Raw genomic sequence first — 15,877 nt, 5'->3', positions numbered from 1 at the left:
GTCAAACGTTTTCTGTAAGTCTTCACAAGGTTTTCACACACTGTTGCTGGTATTTTGGCCCATTCCTCCATGCAGATCTCCTCTAGAGCAGTGATGTTTTGGGGCTGTCGCTGGGCAACACAGACTTTCAACTCCCTCCAAAGATTTTATATGGGGTTGAGATCTGCAGACTGGCTAGGCCACTCCAGGACCTTGAAATGTTTCTTACGAAGCCACTCCTTCGTTGCCCGGGCGGTGTGATTGGGATCATTGTCATGCTGAAAGACCCAGCCACGTTTCATCTTCAATGCCCTTGCTGATGGAAGGAGGTTTTCACTCAAAATCTCACGATACATGGCCCCATTCATTCTTTCCTTTACACAGATCAGTCGTCCTGGTCCCTTTGCAGAAAAACAGCCCCAAAGCATTATGTTTCCACCCCCATGCTTCACAGTAGGTATGGTTTTCTTTGGATGCAACTCAGCATTCTTTGTCCTCCAAACACGACGAGTTGAGTTTTTACCAAAAAGTTATATTTTGGTTTCATCTGACCATATGACATTCTCCCAATCCTCTTCTGGATCATCCAAATGCACTCTAGCAAACTTCAGATGCGCCTGGACATGTACTGGCTTAAGCAGGGGGACACGTCTGGCACTGCAGGATTTGAGTCCCTGGCGGCGTAGTGTGTTACTGATGGTAGGCTTTGTTACTTTGGTCCCAGCTCTCTGCAGGTCATTCACTAGGTCCCCCCGTGTGGTTCTGGGATTTTTGCTCACCGTTCTTGTGATCATTTTGACCCCACGGGGTGAGATCTTGCGTGGAGCCCCAGATCGAGGGAGATTATCAGTGGTCTTGTATGTCTTCCATTTCCTAATAATTGCTCCCACAGTTGATTTCTTCAAACCAAACTGCTTACCTATTGCAGATTCAGTCTTCCCAGCCTGGTGCAGGTCTACAATTTTGTTTCTGGTGTCCTTTGACAGCTCTTTGGTCTTGGCCATAGTGGAGTTTGGAGTGTGGCTGTGAGGTTGTGGACAGGTGTCTTTTATACTGATAACAAGTTCAAACAGGTGCCATTAATACAGGTAACGAGTGGAGGACAGAGGAGCCTCTTAAAGAAGAAGTTACAGGTCTGTGAGAGCCAGAAATCTTGCTTGTTTGTAGGTGACCAAATACTTATTGTCCACCATAATTTGCAAATAAATTCATAAAAAAATCCTACAATGTGATTTTCTGGATTTCTTTTCTCAATTTGTCTGTCATAGTTGACGTGTACCTATGATGAAAATTACAGGCCTCTCTCATCTTTTTAAGTGGGAGAACTTGCACAATTGGTGGCTGACTAAATACTTTTTTTCCCCACTGTAGGACTCGTTTTACTGTGGATATACAGTGCGGAGAACAAGTATTTGATACACTGCTGATTTTGCAGGTTTTCCTACTTACAAAGCATGTAGAGGTCTGTAACAAAAATCCAGAAAATCACATGGTATGATTTATAAGTAATTAATTTGCATTTTATTGCATGACATAAGTATTTGATACATCAGAAAAGCAGAACTTAATATTTGGTACAGAAACCTTTGTTTGCAATTACAGAGATCATACATTTCCTGTAGGTCTTGACCAGGTTTGCAAACACTGCAGCAGGGATTTTGGCCCACTCCTCCATACAGACCTTCTCCAGATCCTTCAGGTTTCGGGGCTGTCGCTGGGCAATAAGGACTTTCAGCTCCCTCCCAAGATGTTCTATTGGGTTCAGGTCTGGAGACTGGCTAGGTCACTCCAGGACCTTGAGATGCTTCTTACGGAGCCACTCCTTAGTTGCCCTGGCTGTGTGTTTCGGGTCATTGTCATGCTGGAAGACCCAGCCAAGACCCATCTGCAATGCTCTTACTGAGGGAAGGAGGTTGTTGGCCAAGATCTCGCGATACATGGCCCCATCCATCCTCCCCTCAATACGGTGCAGTCGTCCTGTCCCCTTTGCAGAAAAGCATCCCCAAAGAATAATGTTTCCACCTCCATGCTTCATGGTTGGGATGGTGTTTTTGGGGTTGTACTCATTCTTCTTCTTCCTCCAAAACACGGCGAGTGGAGTTTAGACCAAAAAGCTAAATTTTTGTCTCATCAGACCACATGACCTTCTCCCATTCCTCCTCTGGATCATCCAGATGGTCATTGGCAAACTTCAGATGGGCCTGGACATGCACTGGCTTGAGCAGGGGGACCTTGGGTGCGCTGCAGGATTTTAATCCATGACGGCGTAGTGTGTTACCAATGGATTTCTTTGAGACTGTGGTCCCAGCTCTCTTCAAGTCATTGACCAGGTCCTGCTGTGTAGTTCTGGGCTGATCCCTCACCTTCCTCATGATCATTGATGCCCCACGAGGTGAGATCTTGCATGGAGCCCCAGACCGAGGGTGATTGACCGTCATCTTGAACTTCTTCCATTTTCTAATAATTGTGCCAACAGTTGTTGCCTTCTCACCAAGCTGCTTGCCTATTGTCCTGTAGCCCATCCCAGCCTTGTGCAGGTCTACAATTTTATCCCCGATGTCCTTACACAGCTCTCTGGTCTTGGCCATTGTGGAGAGGTTGGAGTCTGTTTGATTGAGTGTGTGGACAGGTGTCTTTTATTCAGGTAACAAGTTCAAACAGGTGCAGTTAATACAGGTAATGAGTGGAGAACTGGAGGGCTTCTTAAAGAAAAACTAACAGGTCTGTGAGAGACGGAATTCTTACTGGTTGGTAGGTGATCAAATACTTATGTCATGCAATAAAATGCAAATTACTTAAAAATCATACAATGTGATTTTCGTTTTAGATTCCGTCTCTCACAGTTGAAGTGTACCTATGATAAAAATTACAGACCTCTACATGCTTTGTAAGTAGGAAAACCTGCAAAATCGGCAGTGTTTCAAATACTTGTTCTCTCCACTGTAGATGCTTTGTACCTATTTCCTCCAGCATCTTCACAATGTCCTTTGCTGTTGTTCTGGGATTTATTTGCACTTTTCACAACAAAGTATGTTCATCTGTAGGAGACAGAACGCGTCTCCTTCCTGAGCGGTATGATGGCTGCGTGGTCCCATGGTGTTTATACTTGCGTACTATTATTTGTACAGATGAACATGGTACCTTCAGGCGTTTGGAAATTGCTCCCAAGGATGAACCAGACTTGTGGAGGTCTACAATTTTCTTTCTGAGGTCTTGGCTGATTTCTTTTGATTTTCCCATGATGTCAAGCAAAGAGGCACTGAGTTTGAAGGTAGGCCTTGAAATACATCCACAGGTACACCTCCAATTGACTCATATTATGTCAATTATCTTATCAGAAGCTTCTAAAGCCATGACATCATTTTCTGACATTTTTCAAGCTGTTTAAAGGCACAGTCAACTTAGTGTATGTAAACTTCTGACCCACTGGAATTGTGATACAATGAATTATAAGTGAAATAATCTGTTTGTAAACAATTGTTGGAAAAATTACTTGTGTCATGCACAAAGTAGATGTCCTAACCGATTTACCAAAACTATAGTTTGTTAACAAGAAATTTGTGCAGTGGTTGAAAAATGAGTTTTAATGACTCCAACCTAAGTGTATGTAAACTTCAGATTTCAACTGTATGTCACTCAAAGCAACGTAAATGGATTACGTTGGTCAGAAATTATGACACGAGTGTGCAGTACCAATGAGGCTAGGGCTGGGATTTGAGCGGGTCGGAGGGGGCATGGTTTTGGAGCTGGGGTGGAGCCGTTCTCGCCGCTGCCTTGCAGGAGGCCGTTGTCGCGGCAATGGCCGAGGCCGCACGGTCAGGCCATGTCTGGAGTCCAGGGAGGACGAAGAGGAAGAGAAGGAACGAGAGAGAGCACCTGGGGGAGGAAAGGAAGAAGTGGACAGAGTTAGCGAAGAGGTAAAAGAAAATTCACTATAAGCAATGGAAAATAAATGGGAAAAACAAGATCTGCGATCAGAAGACAGTGTTTAGAATTTCCCAAATGGGTCACCCGATTTGGCTTTTACAAAACAATTTTGGAGGCAGGACCTCATTAAGCTTTAACTTTCACAGACCTTCACAGGCCAATAGTTCATTAATTGCAAAAGTAAGAGGGAGTAATTGTTTAAACACGCATCAAAACATTTTAAGCAAATTAGGGATAGATTCTGTTCCAAACTTATTATGAACTAGATTCCAGGGGGAAAGTAAGTGATTCTATTCCAAAACTTCTAAATGGAAGATGTTAGCAGATGTATTGGGTGTCAGCAGACAAGATGCAAAATTGTTGATTCCGTCTGCCTGCTTTGGTCTAATTACGTATTCATTGCAGCAGAGAAGTTTCTGAAGTCTCAACTTTCGATCTGACAAATCCAGGATAGCTATGAGAAGCCTTTTGGCATTGCTTTCTTTAGGTATCTTGTGTTTTTATTGTGATGCTCACAGCATTGAGCTGTTGGGAAGGTTGACAGGGATGGTAGGTTCAGTATCAAGGTACACTTTGTACTAGTGATGGGACATATGGCGACGTGAGGGTCAAACATAGGCGGGATTATCATACCGACTCCATTATCAGTTGTCTGTGATTGAGCCAACTTCACTTTAAAGATACTTTTTTTTTTACCCAGGGTAGCTGGTTAGTTGAAGTACAAAATAAGCCAAAAAAGTTAACTATCCCCTTAAAGTAGCTCTTCACTCCCATAACATGATTGACATATGATAATTCTTCCCAGAATGGGTTCCAAAGGCTTCATACCTCCCATACACAGTGCAACACAGCCCATTCCTATGTGACTGTAGTACCTGTCTTGGCCTCAGGGGTGTCGTCTGTGCCCTGTTCAGGAACTGGGCAGCTTTTCGGTTTATCGGGTGATTTTTGGGAGGATGGAGAACCTTTTCCCCACACGTAGACAAAAAGAGGCACATTCATAAAGAAAGAAAGAGACAAAATATGAGAGAGAAAATTAAAACATGAGAAGTTGACAGGGACAAGAGTGTGAAAAGGAGGCAAACTAAGAAAAACTGAGGAAAAGTGGGAAGGTTGCCAACGAGAAAAATAAGCAAGAAAGAGAGAAAGAGAGAGAGAGGGAGAGAGATGGCGATGCAAATGTAATGAAAGACAGCGTGACATTGCAGTGAAGGGGACTATAGAGAGCGTTGGAGAACAAAAATAGATATATTGAAAAGCAGCACTTGTCACCAATGCCCTCAGAGATTCCAACAAAGCGCGAATGAGAGGTCACTCCCATGCAAGAGCCCCAATCAAAACCGGACCTGCCTCCAAGGATAGTGGAAGCGGCCATTCATTGTTAACCAATATAGGGAAATGATTTCACCACAATGCTCCTCTTCTCATAGTTCAGACTTCAGGTGTCTGACGCTAAATGGTTGAATGGTGAGGCTGACTAGATACTCATTACAAGAAAGTCCAGAGCCTTTCAATATGATGCTAGTCTTCCTTTTTCATCCTAAGTGAAGGGGGATAACACTGCAGGTAAACTACAGGTATTTAACAAGTACTTGGTAGGGATGGGCATGAGTAACCGAGTACTTGAACTGACGTCAAAGCTTGATCTTTAACCAGCGATTTAAAACAAATCTAATACTGTAAAACTATTTGGTGGAATGTGCTTTGTGGCCGCCAGAATGGGAAAGTCAAATGTTGTCTTGAAGACAACGTTAATATGCTTTGACTCTAGTGTTCCATTTGTACATGTGCATTTGCGAAAAAATTACTTACAAAAACAAGCCAATCATCACACAGTTCTTCTCCCTAAATTCCCTTTTCCCTCCTTGTCTCATTCACTCAATTGGGTTCCAACCGCTCCCTACACACACACGTGCTGAGTGCGAACACAAGCTCCCATTAGGCCTACAGAAATAAATGCCTATAAAAACGTATCTAACTTATGAGATACACAAGCTACATTCCTTGCAAAAATGACGACAGTGTTATCACAAATTCAAAATGGACTGGTCGATTGAAGTAGGGAAATATGTGTTCCAACATGAGCTGCAGTTTTGGAATAATTGCTTTCCATCTATTTTCCACTTAGGCTACTTTGCGAACTGCTAGTGGCATTTAGAATTGGTTGCCTATGCTATAACCACCCTAAACATAGACAGGTTCCACACTGAAAATAGTATACACAAAAACATTAGTTTGATAAAGATAAAGAGCATATTTTCATCAGAATCATTAAGCATAGGTCTACTCACCAAACATGGCTGTAATTCATCACCATGCATTGTTCAATGTGGAATTGTTCATCCGTTTAGAAAATTCCAAAGAACAGGCAGAATAAACTAAATTGAGCGTCTGTATATCAAAAAGAAGACCAATTTTGGTTTGTAACCCTGAATTGTTTTTCTTTCAACTCACCAAATTGAGCCCCGTTTCAAATGAGCACTCTTTCAGAATAACCGTTCCAGACTCCAAATGCGCATCACTTCACCCTGGTAACTTTTTTCATTTGGAAAAATATTCTGTTCTATTTTATACTGTTATATTACATCATCTTTTTTTTACTATAAAATACACTGAGTGTACAAAACACCTGCTTTTCCATGACATAGCCGGAACAGGTGAATCCAGGTGAAAGCTATGATCCCTTATTGATGCCACTTGTCAAATCCATTTTAAATCAGTGTAGATGAAGGGGAGACCGGTTAATGAAGGATTTTTAAGCCTTGAGACATGGACTGTTTATGTGTGCCATTCAGAGGGTGGAAAGGCAAGACACAATATTTAAGTGCCTTTGAACGGGGTATGGTAATAGGTACCAGGCGCACCGGTTTGTGTAAAGATCTGCAATGCTGCTGGTTTTTTCATGCTCAACAGTTTCCCGTGTGTATCAAGAATGAGCTCCGTTTAACACGCTCTAATAGGGGCCAGCCCTGCGGTTTGCGGATTCTGTCTCTCCTAGTGTTTTCCACAATTACATAGAGTAACCGAAAGAGCCACCTATTTTGGTGGCCTCTCGTACATTCAAATGTCTTAATTTCATCAGAAATACACAGCATAATTATTGAATACTTTATCGAGTTTACCTCTCAGATTGGACAAATCATAGTAGTTAGGGTATTATGTAGAAATACATGATTTTACAATTTAAATGACTGAAAATGTATGAATTCAGTGTATTGTTGTTTTGGATATCGTCTAGGCTTATATGATCAGGACTATTTTCAAAATAAGAGAACATTAACCCTTTTTTTTTTTTTTTTTTTTTACATTTAACCTGCTTTCTCATGAGACTAAAGTCTTATTTAGAGTTTTACTGCAAGATATGAATTGCCACAATGATGTTTGTTCTTCAAATTGTGTATTTTATTAAAACAGAAAAATGAACTAAATAGCCCACATTATCTTGAAAAATAAATTAAAGGTTAAATAGAAAAAACTAAAGGGTTATATCAGTCTTAAGTATTATGTCTTTCTGATTTTACATAGCCTAAATTAATTAAAAAATAACATTAGGTACGGCCTTATAAAATTCTGTTTTCTCTGTTTTGTTTTTCCAGGTTTCCGTTGTTCAAAAAAATTGTCAGGTTTTCGCATTTTATTAACCGAAAAACAAAACAATTTGATGTTCCATGTCCACAACAATGCCTCAACCACATCAGGAAACCACTTTTGAGGTCTGGAAAAAAAAAAAATCTGATACATTCTTATTTTTTGGTGTAGTTACCCTTTAATTCAAGTGTGCTCCTAGCAAGAGGTTGTTGTATAGGCGTGTTTTTGTAGCTCACGTGATGGTAAAGTTTGCAAAACAAATACCCACTGGATTTATGAACATAATCATGATATCATTCTGCCAGGTAAGCATAGGCTACTTTGTAGTTACCATTTAATTGAGGTTTTTGGGAAAGCCTTTCCATGTACCAGAACACTGTTTTCAGCATCATCGCTAACGGCTACACAAAGTGATAGACCCACGCACAGCACACACATAGCCAGGGGCATTGTCGTTGCCTCTTCTGAAAGTTGCAGGAAATACAAATCACTGATGCATTCTGTTAATGTCCTTTGATAAACTTGGGAAAATTTATTAATTTTCAATACATTCAGCTGATTCCCTACTAAGGTCAAATTTTTCTTGAATATTGTAGAATTCAGTTTTAATTCCTGGACTCCGTGAGGGCCCTAATTATCATATTTGGACCAGAATGAGGCTCTCTGCAGTGATGATTCACCATCTTTCATAATTTACCTGCAGATAATCGCCAAAAACCCAAGGCCTACCAGTAGCCTATGCAAATTAGGGAGCCAAATGAACGTCTCTCCCACTGATGCGATTCAGTAGGTTACACTGACTAACGAGATGAGTCACTCTCTTTAGCGTCACTGTCTGGCAAACCTGACATCCTAGGAAAGGAAACCTAGGAAATCCTTTGGTTTACTTGTCCCGATGCGATACCATGGACATATAACCACATTGTATGATTTATGAATAGTACAGGGATATACTGTAGGAGAAAATAAATGAATGTGCAAGAAAACAATAATTACGCTAAGTCGTAGATTTCAACTCATCGTTACCACTTACATTACATGGGACGTGCAAATTCATGACTGCAACCAACCACAGCGCACACAAATTGTACCAGAAGACGGGACAGACAGCAGTCTGCGTTTCCCTGTCGTCGCTCGCTTTGTGACTGATATGAGCCTATCCTATCAATAGATCGCTAGAAGATGCATATAGTTCATTCTAGCGAGAGAGGGCTCCATGGACTAGTGAATTGAAACGTTTAAATGAAAAGTAGCCTACAGTGGTTCTTCCTTTAAAAGTTGTCATACTGCAGCACAGCTTGTGGCATGATGCGTAATTGTATGGCATGTTAGAGTGCATGACGAAATTATTTTACTGTCAGCATTTGTTGCCGTTAAATGCTATTTTGACCACCAGAGGGCATCTTTGAGAGGCCAAGTTATTTAAATGACATGGAGCTGTAGGCCTAAGAGTCTTGTTTACTGTAGCTGTTTTAGCGTAACTTACTTCTTGGCATAAAGGCCTACTTCAATATACAGTATATCAATCAATCATTCATTCATTTGTGCATGTCATCACACATCATACAAGTCATCCATGTCTTTAAATACAGTAAAGAATTTTTGTTATAAAACGAAAATACAAAGGGAGCCTTGAATAATTAAACAATGAATAAACTGCAACATGTCGGCTAAAGCGATTGAATTCACGAATGCATTTGACTGTTTTTAATATTGGCTGTGCTAGAGACTTTAAAACCTTTTTTTGTAGAAATGTAGCTTAATTAAATTGATTAATATTATGGTGTTTCTATTCCAAGAAAAACGAAAATGCATTTTACAGTAGCCTATGTAGGCCTCAGGGTTTCCATTAGGAAAATATGCCGCTGTACAACGTGACTGGTCAGGAGTAGACCTACGCTCCTAACTGACTGCGAGTGAAGAGCAAAATAATCCTAACATTTCCACATCCTAATTGTAGGCTAACCAATACCCAAACAGAGATTCAGTGAAAATAAAAATCTGATTGATTTATCAAGACCAGTCCCCATGCTTGTCTCAGAGCAGCGCGACACGGTGCTGAAATAGTTGACCACACTCGGGTAGGCTATTGCTTCAAATCCTATTATAACAATTGTATGACTTTAGGTGTTTCAGTAAGCAACAATTTGTTGCTTTCATTAGCCTACTTTATTCCAATATTTCTGTCATTCAGTGATATTTATTACCATAGTAATTCGTTATGGATCAATTTGGTGGGCTATGCAAAGAGATGGGAGAAGTGACATGCCTCGCAAACAACCATTAATACATTTAACGTCCCTAAACTCGGCATGAGTATTGTCCTGCTGATAGCTCATCAAAGGTGGAGGGCTCCTTTTGGATTGTTGAAAGAACTCCAGCACAGATAAGTGTGTTTCTATTCCAAGAAAAAGGAGTCATGAATAATTAAAAAATAAATAAACTGCAACATGTTGGCTGAAGCAATTTAATTCAGGTATTAATTCTTAATTAATTTTGATGGCTTCATCATCAACCAAAAACACAGCATCTACAGTGGTATAAATATATTATTGAATTCGATAATTTTTTTACTCTTTCAAAATGCATGTTTATTAGGCTACTGTGCAGTATTCAATTAAATACAATGCTCCTCCCACCCTCCTTCTTGGCAAGATTATTTTGTCCTGCTAATAGTCCATCATGGGTGGATGGCTTCTTTTGTATTCCAATGTATTGAATGAATGTATTAATTACAATCATTTACCATTCTCATTCACATTGTTTGCAGAGTTTACAACCTGCTACACTTGTGAAAAAAATGTTTGAAAACATGTTTTGAGTTTTGAGTGGCTCATTAAGATATTTTTTTTTGTTAAGGCCTTTTACGCTAATATCATAGTAGGCCACCTATTACAGTGAGGGAAAAAAGTATTTGATCCCCTGCTGATTTTGTACATTTACCCACTGACAAAGACATGATCAGTCTATCATTTTAATGGTAGGTTTATTTGAACAGTGAGAGACAGAATAACAACAAAATAATCCAGAAAACGCATGTAAAAAATTGTATAAATTGATTTGCATTTTAATGAGGGAAATAAGTATTTGACCCCTCTGCAAAACATGACTTAGTACTTGGTGGCAAAACCCTTGTTGGCAATCACAGAGGTCAGACGTTTCTTGTAGTTGGCCACCAGGTTTGCACACATCTCAGGAGGGATTTTGTCCCACTCCTCTTTGCAGATCTTCTCCAAGTCATTAAGGTTTCGAGGCTGATGTTTGGCAACTCGAACCTTCAGCTCTCTCCACAGACTTTCTATGGGATTATGGTCTGGAGACTGGCTAGGCCACTCCAGGACCTTAATGTGCTTCTTCTTGAGCCACTCCTTTGTTGCCTTGGCCGTGTGTTTTGGGTCATTGTCATGCTGGAATACCCATCCACGACCCATTTTCAATGCCCTGGCTGAGGGAAGGAGGTTCTCACCCAAGAGTTGACGGTACATGGCCCCGTCCATCGTCCCTTTGATGCGGTGAAGTTGTTCTGTCCCCTTAGTAGAAAAACACCCCCAAAGCATAATGTTTCCACCTCCATGTTTGACGGTGGGGATGGTGTTCTTGGGGTCATAGGCAGCATTCCTCCTCCTCCAAACACGGCGAGTTGAGTTGATGCCAAAGAGCTCCATTTTGGTCTCATCTGACCACAACACTTTCAACCCAGTTCTCCTCTGAATCATTCAGATGTTCATTGGCAAACTTCAGACGGGCATGTATATGTGCTTTCTTGAGCAGGGGGACCTTGTGGGCGCTGCAGGATTTCAGTCCTTCACGGCGTAGTGTGTTACCAATTGTTTTCTTGGTGACTATGGTCCCAGCTGCCTTGAGATCATTGACAAGATCCTCCCGTGTAGTTCTGGGCTGATTCCTCACTGTTCTCATGATCATTGCAACTCCACGAGGTGAGATCTTGCATGGAGCCCCAGGCCGAGGGAGATTGACAATTATTTTGTGTTTCTTCCATTTGCGAATAATCACACCAACTGTTGTCACCTTCTCATCAAGCTGCTTGGCGATGGTCTTGTAGCCCATTCCAGCCTTGTGTTGGTCTACAATCTTGTCCCTGACATCCTTGGAGAGCTCTTTGGTCTTTGCCATGGTGGAGAGTTTGGAATCTGATTGATTGATTGCTTCTGTGGACAGGTGTCTTTTATACAGGTAACAAGCTGAGATTAGGAGCACTCCCTTTAAGAGTGTGCTCCTAATCTAAGCTCGTTACCTGTATAAAATACACCTGGGAGCCAGAAATCTTTCTGATTGCAAGGGGGTCAAATATTTATTTCCCTCATTCAAATGCAAATCAATTTATAACATTTTTGACATGCGTTTTTCTGGATTTTGTTGTTGTTATTCTGTCTCTCACTGTTCAAATAAACCTACCATTAAAATTATAGACTGATCATTTCTTTGTCAGTGGGCAAACGTTCAAAATCAGCAGGTGATCAAATACTTTTTTCCGTCACTGTATGTGTATGTTTGTATTGTCTAAAAATATCAAATAAAATCTTACAAAAACATTAAACAAGGACAAATGACAAGCTTGCAACACACATCTGATTATTCATTATGAATAGGATTTATTTGATTTATTTCGTTTACATTCTTCATTATAACCACAATGTCACAAATAATTGAACACACACAACATGAGCAGATTAACAAATAAATGTTTTGACCAAGTTAAAGACTTTCAGAAATAATGTTGGTACTATTTATTTTGATCCAAAGCCACGAATGAGTGAGTCATTTAGCTTTATGCTGACAGATATAGCTTTATGGTGGAAAATAGCCTACTAAATAGGCCAAGCCTAAACAAATACATTAAATTGTCTAAATAAACAAGTACATTTCATAAATAAATGAAGTAGCTCAGGTCTTGAATATATGGACACTTTTATCCCCTCCCTGTCCTCGCTGGACTCTCTTTCATTCAGTTTCTTCTTCACATCAGCAAAGAAGGACTCCGTGTTTCACAAACTCACTTAATATAGAGGGGCTATCACTCTTTCACACTGTAGTAAATAAAGCCAGTTTGTTATTTAGAATAATTTATTTCTGGTTTCAGGGGGAGAGAAACCAAAAGCCCACCGTGCCTATTTTTTCAAAAATCGTCAGTCCACATGTCAAGTGTAATTGCGCCATTGTATTTACCCCAAGTTCTCTCTCAACTCCAGGACCACTCGCCAGCACATTTCTTTTGGCCTGATGCAGGACTCTAGTTTCAGAGAAGATAGACTCTCGGACTAAAACATTCACACCTCCATTAATTTACAAAAAGATAGTCAATTTGTTCCACAGTTTAGACTACCGATAGATCAGCGTTCTAACTCCCCTGATAATGTGGTGCAATGACAAAATAACGCAATTTACCACAATCTGCCACCATCCACCACAAACGGTCGCGGCATAAGCTCAAAACTTTACCCCATCCCTGAGAACTGGTCAGTCATAAATTACACTTATTGCAGAGTAGGTGCGCAGCACACGCACACACACGCTCGGCTTGGGCAGTATACCGTATATACAGTTTACCGGGGTATTTGGAAAAAGCCACGGGATGGTTTTTCAATACCGTTTAATAAATTTGAATATCTGTAGCTACTTTTTAGGTAAATGCCTGCAGTCAACATTTGCAATACGTTAGGAGATAAAGAACACTGCGTTCTTCATTTCATCTGTCAGATTACTAGAGACTGGAGCCTTGTGATTCACTCAATATCATGCAGCATGCGCCAGGTGATCAAATTACAGCATGGAATTCACAACTAAATGTTTGCCAGCTAGATACAGTGGGGAAAAAATGTATTTAGTCAGCCACCAATTGTGCAAATTCTCCCACTTAAAAAGATGAGAGGCCTGTAATTTTCATCATAGGTACACGTCAACTATGACAGACAAAATTAGAAGAAAAAAAACCCAGAAAATCACATTGTAGGATTTTTTATGAATTTATTTGCAAATTATGGTGGAAAATAAGTATTTGGTCAATAACAAAAGTTTCTCAATACTTTCTTATATACCCTTTGTTGGCAATGACACAGGTCAAACGTTTTCTGTAAGTCTTCACAAGGTTTTCACACACTGTTGCTGGTATTTTGGCCCATTCCTCCATGCAGATCTCCTCTAGAGCAGTGATGTTTTCGGGCTGTCGCTGGGCAACACGGACTTTCAACTCCCTCCAAAGATTTTCTATGGGGTTGAGATCTGGAGACTGGCTAGGCCACTCCAGGACCTTGAAATGCTTCTTACGAAGCCACGCCTTCGTTGCCCGGGCGGTGTGTTTGGGATCATTGTCATGCTGAAAGACCCAGCCACGTTTCATCTTCAATGCCCTTGCTGATGGAAGGAGGTTTTCACTCAAAATCTCACGATACATGGCCCCATTCATTCTTTCCTTTACACAGATCAGTCGTCCTGGTCCCTTTGCAGAAAAACAGCCCCAAAGCATGATGTTTCCACCCCCATGCTTCACAGTAGGTATGGTGTTCTTCGGATGCAACTCAGCATTCTTTGTCCTCCAAACACGACGAGTTGAGTTTTTACCAAAAAGTCCTATTTTGGTTTCATCTGACCATATGACATTCTCCCAATCCTCTTCTGGATCATCCAAATGTACTCTAGCAAACTTCAGACGGGCCTGGACATGTACTGGCTTAAGCAGGGGGACACGTCTGGCACTGCAGGATTTGAGTCCCTGGCAGCGTAGTGTGTTACTGATGGTAGGCTTTGTTACTTTGGTCCCAGCTCTCTGCAGGTCATTCACTAGGTCCCCCCGTGTGGTTCTGGGATTTTTGCTCACCGTTCTTGTGATCATTTTGACCCCACGGGGTGAGATCTTGCGTGGAGCCCCAGATCAAGGGAGATTATCAGTGGTCTTGTATGTCTTCCATTTCCTAATAATTGCTCCCACAGTTGATTTCTTCAAACCAAGCTGCTTACCTATTGCAGATTCAGTCTTCCCAGCCTGGTGCAGGTCTACAATTTTGTTTCTGGTGTCCTTTGACAGCTCTTTGGTCTTGGCCATAGTGGAGTTTGGAGTGTGACTGTTTGAGGTTGTGGACAGGTGTCTGTTATACTGATAACAAGTTCAAACAGGTGCCATTAATATAGGTAACGAGTGGAGGACAGAGGAGCCTCTTAAAGAAGAAGTTACAGGTCTGTGAGAGCCAGAAATCTTGCTTGTTTGTAGGTGACCAAATACTTATTTTCCACCATAATTTGCAAATCAATTCATAAAAAATCCTACAATGTGATTTTCTGGATTTTATTTTCTCAATTTGTCTGTCATAGTTGACGTGTACCTATGATGAAAATGACAGGCCTCTCTCATCTTTTTAAGTGGGAGAACTTGCACAATTGGTGGCTGACTAAATACTTTTTTCCCCCACTGTATATTCAACTATTAAATTAACTGTCTAATGTGCTAAATGCTCTGCATTTGTGCATTTGGATTGCTAATTTATAGTGAGCAAAAATAAGTGCAACATGCAACAATTTCCCCAAAAAATCTGAGTTACAGTAAATCAGTCAATTGAAAGAAATGAATTAGGCCCTAATCTATGGTTTTCACATGACTGGGCAGGGGTGCAGCCATGGGTGGGCCTGGGAGGGCAAAGGCCCACCCACTGGGGAGCCAATCAGAATGATTATTACAGACAAAAATACTAGTCAGTTTCATCAGCTGTCCGGGTGGCTGGTCTCAGACGATCCCACAGGTGAAGAAGCAGGATGTGGACGTCCTGGGCAAGATTGGTAACATGTGGTCTGCGATTGTGAGGCCTGTTGGACGTACTTCCAAATTCTCTAAAACAACATTGACCTCCAATGTATGGTAGAGAAATGAACATTCAATTATCTGGCAACAGCACTGGTGGAAATTGCTAGAGTCAGCATGCCAATTGCACACTCCTTCAAAACTTGAGACATCTGTGGCACTGTGTTTACATTTACATTTTAGTCATTTAGCAGACACTCTTATCCAGAGCGACTTACAGTTAGTGAATGCATACATGTTTTGTTTTTTTTGGTTGCTTTTTGTGTGACAAAACTGCACATTATAGAGTGGCCTTTTATTGTCCCCACCACAAGGTGCACCTGTGTAATGATCATACTGTTTAAGCTTCTTCATATTCCACACCAGTCAGGTGGATGGATTATCATGGCAAAGGAGAAATACTCACTAACAGGGATGTAAACAAATTTGTGCACAACATTTTAGAGAAATAAGCTTTTTATTCGGATGGTACATTTCTGGGACCAACACTTTACATGTTTCTCATCAAAAAGAAAGGAGGACCAAGGCTCTCTTCATACACAGTGCATTCGGAAAGTATTCAGACCCCTTCAC

The 15,877-nt window shown here is 40.9% G+C and overlaps 1 protein-coding gene across 2 annotated transcripts in view; it reads right to left on the bottom strand.

Annotated features, from left to right (window-relative positions):
* LOC121545191 (CAP-Gly domain-containing linker protein 4) overlaps positions 1–15,877 on the bottom strand; it is a 127,425-nt gene that overhangs the window by 36,062 nt on the left and 75,486 nt on the right. Inside the window, exons 10-11 of one of the 2 annotated variants that reach the window (XM_041855648.2) lie at positions 4,782–4,871; positions 3,673–3,855 (exon numbers count right to left, since the gene is read on the bottom strand). In XM_041855648.2, the coding sequence (XP_041711582.1) occupies positions 3,673–3,855; positions 4,782–4,871 (273 nt within the window). The remainder of the gene's footprint in view (positions 1–3,672; positions 3,856–4,781; positions 4,872–15,877) is intronic. The other variant, XM_041855649.2, reaches the window with a different exon arrangement.

Source organism: Coregonus clupeaformis, chromosome 29 (assembly GCF_020615455.1).
Source record: "Coregonus clupeaformis isolate EN_2021a chromosome 29, ASM2061545v1, whole genome shotgun sequence".
NCBI lineage: Eukaryota > Metazoa > Chordata > Actinopteri > Salmoniformes > Salmonidae > Coregonus > Coregonus clupeaformis.
The sequence above is the reverse complement of the archived record's forward strand: the minus strand, read 5'-3'. Positions and strand labels throughout refer to the sequence as shown.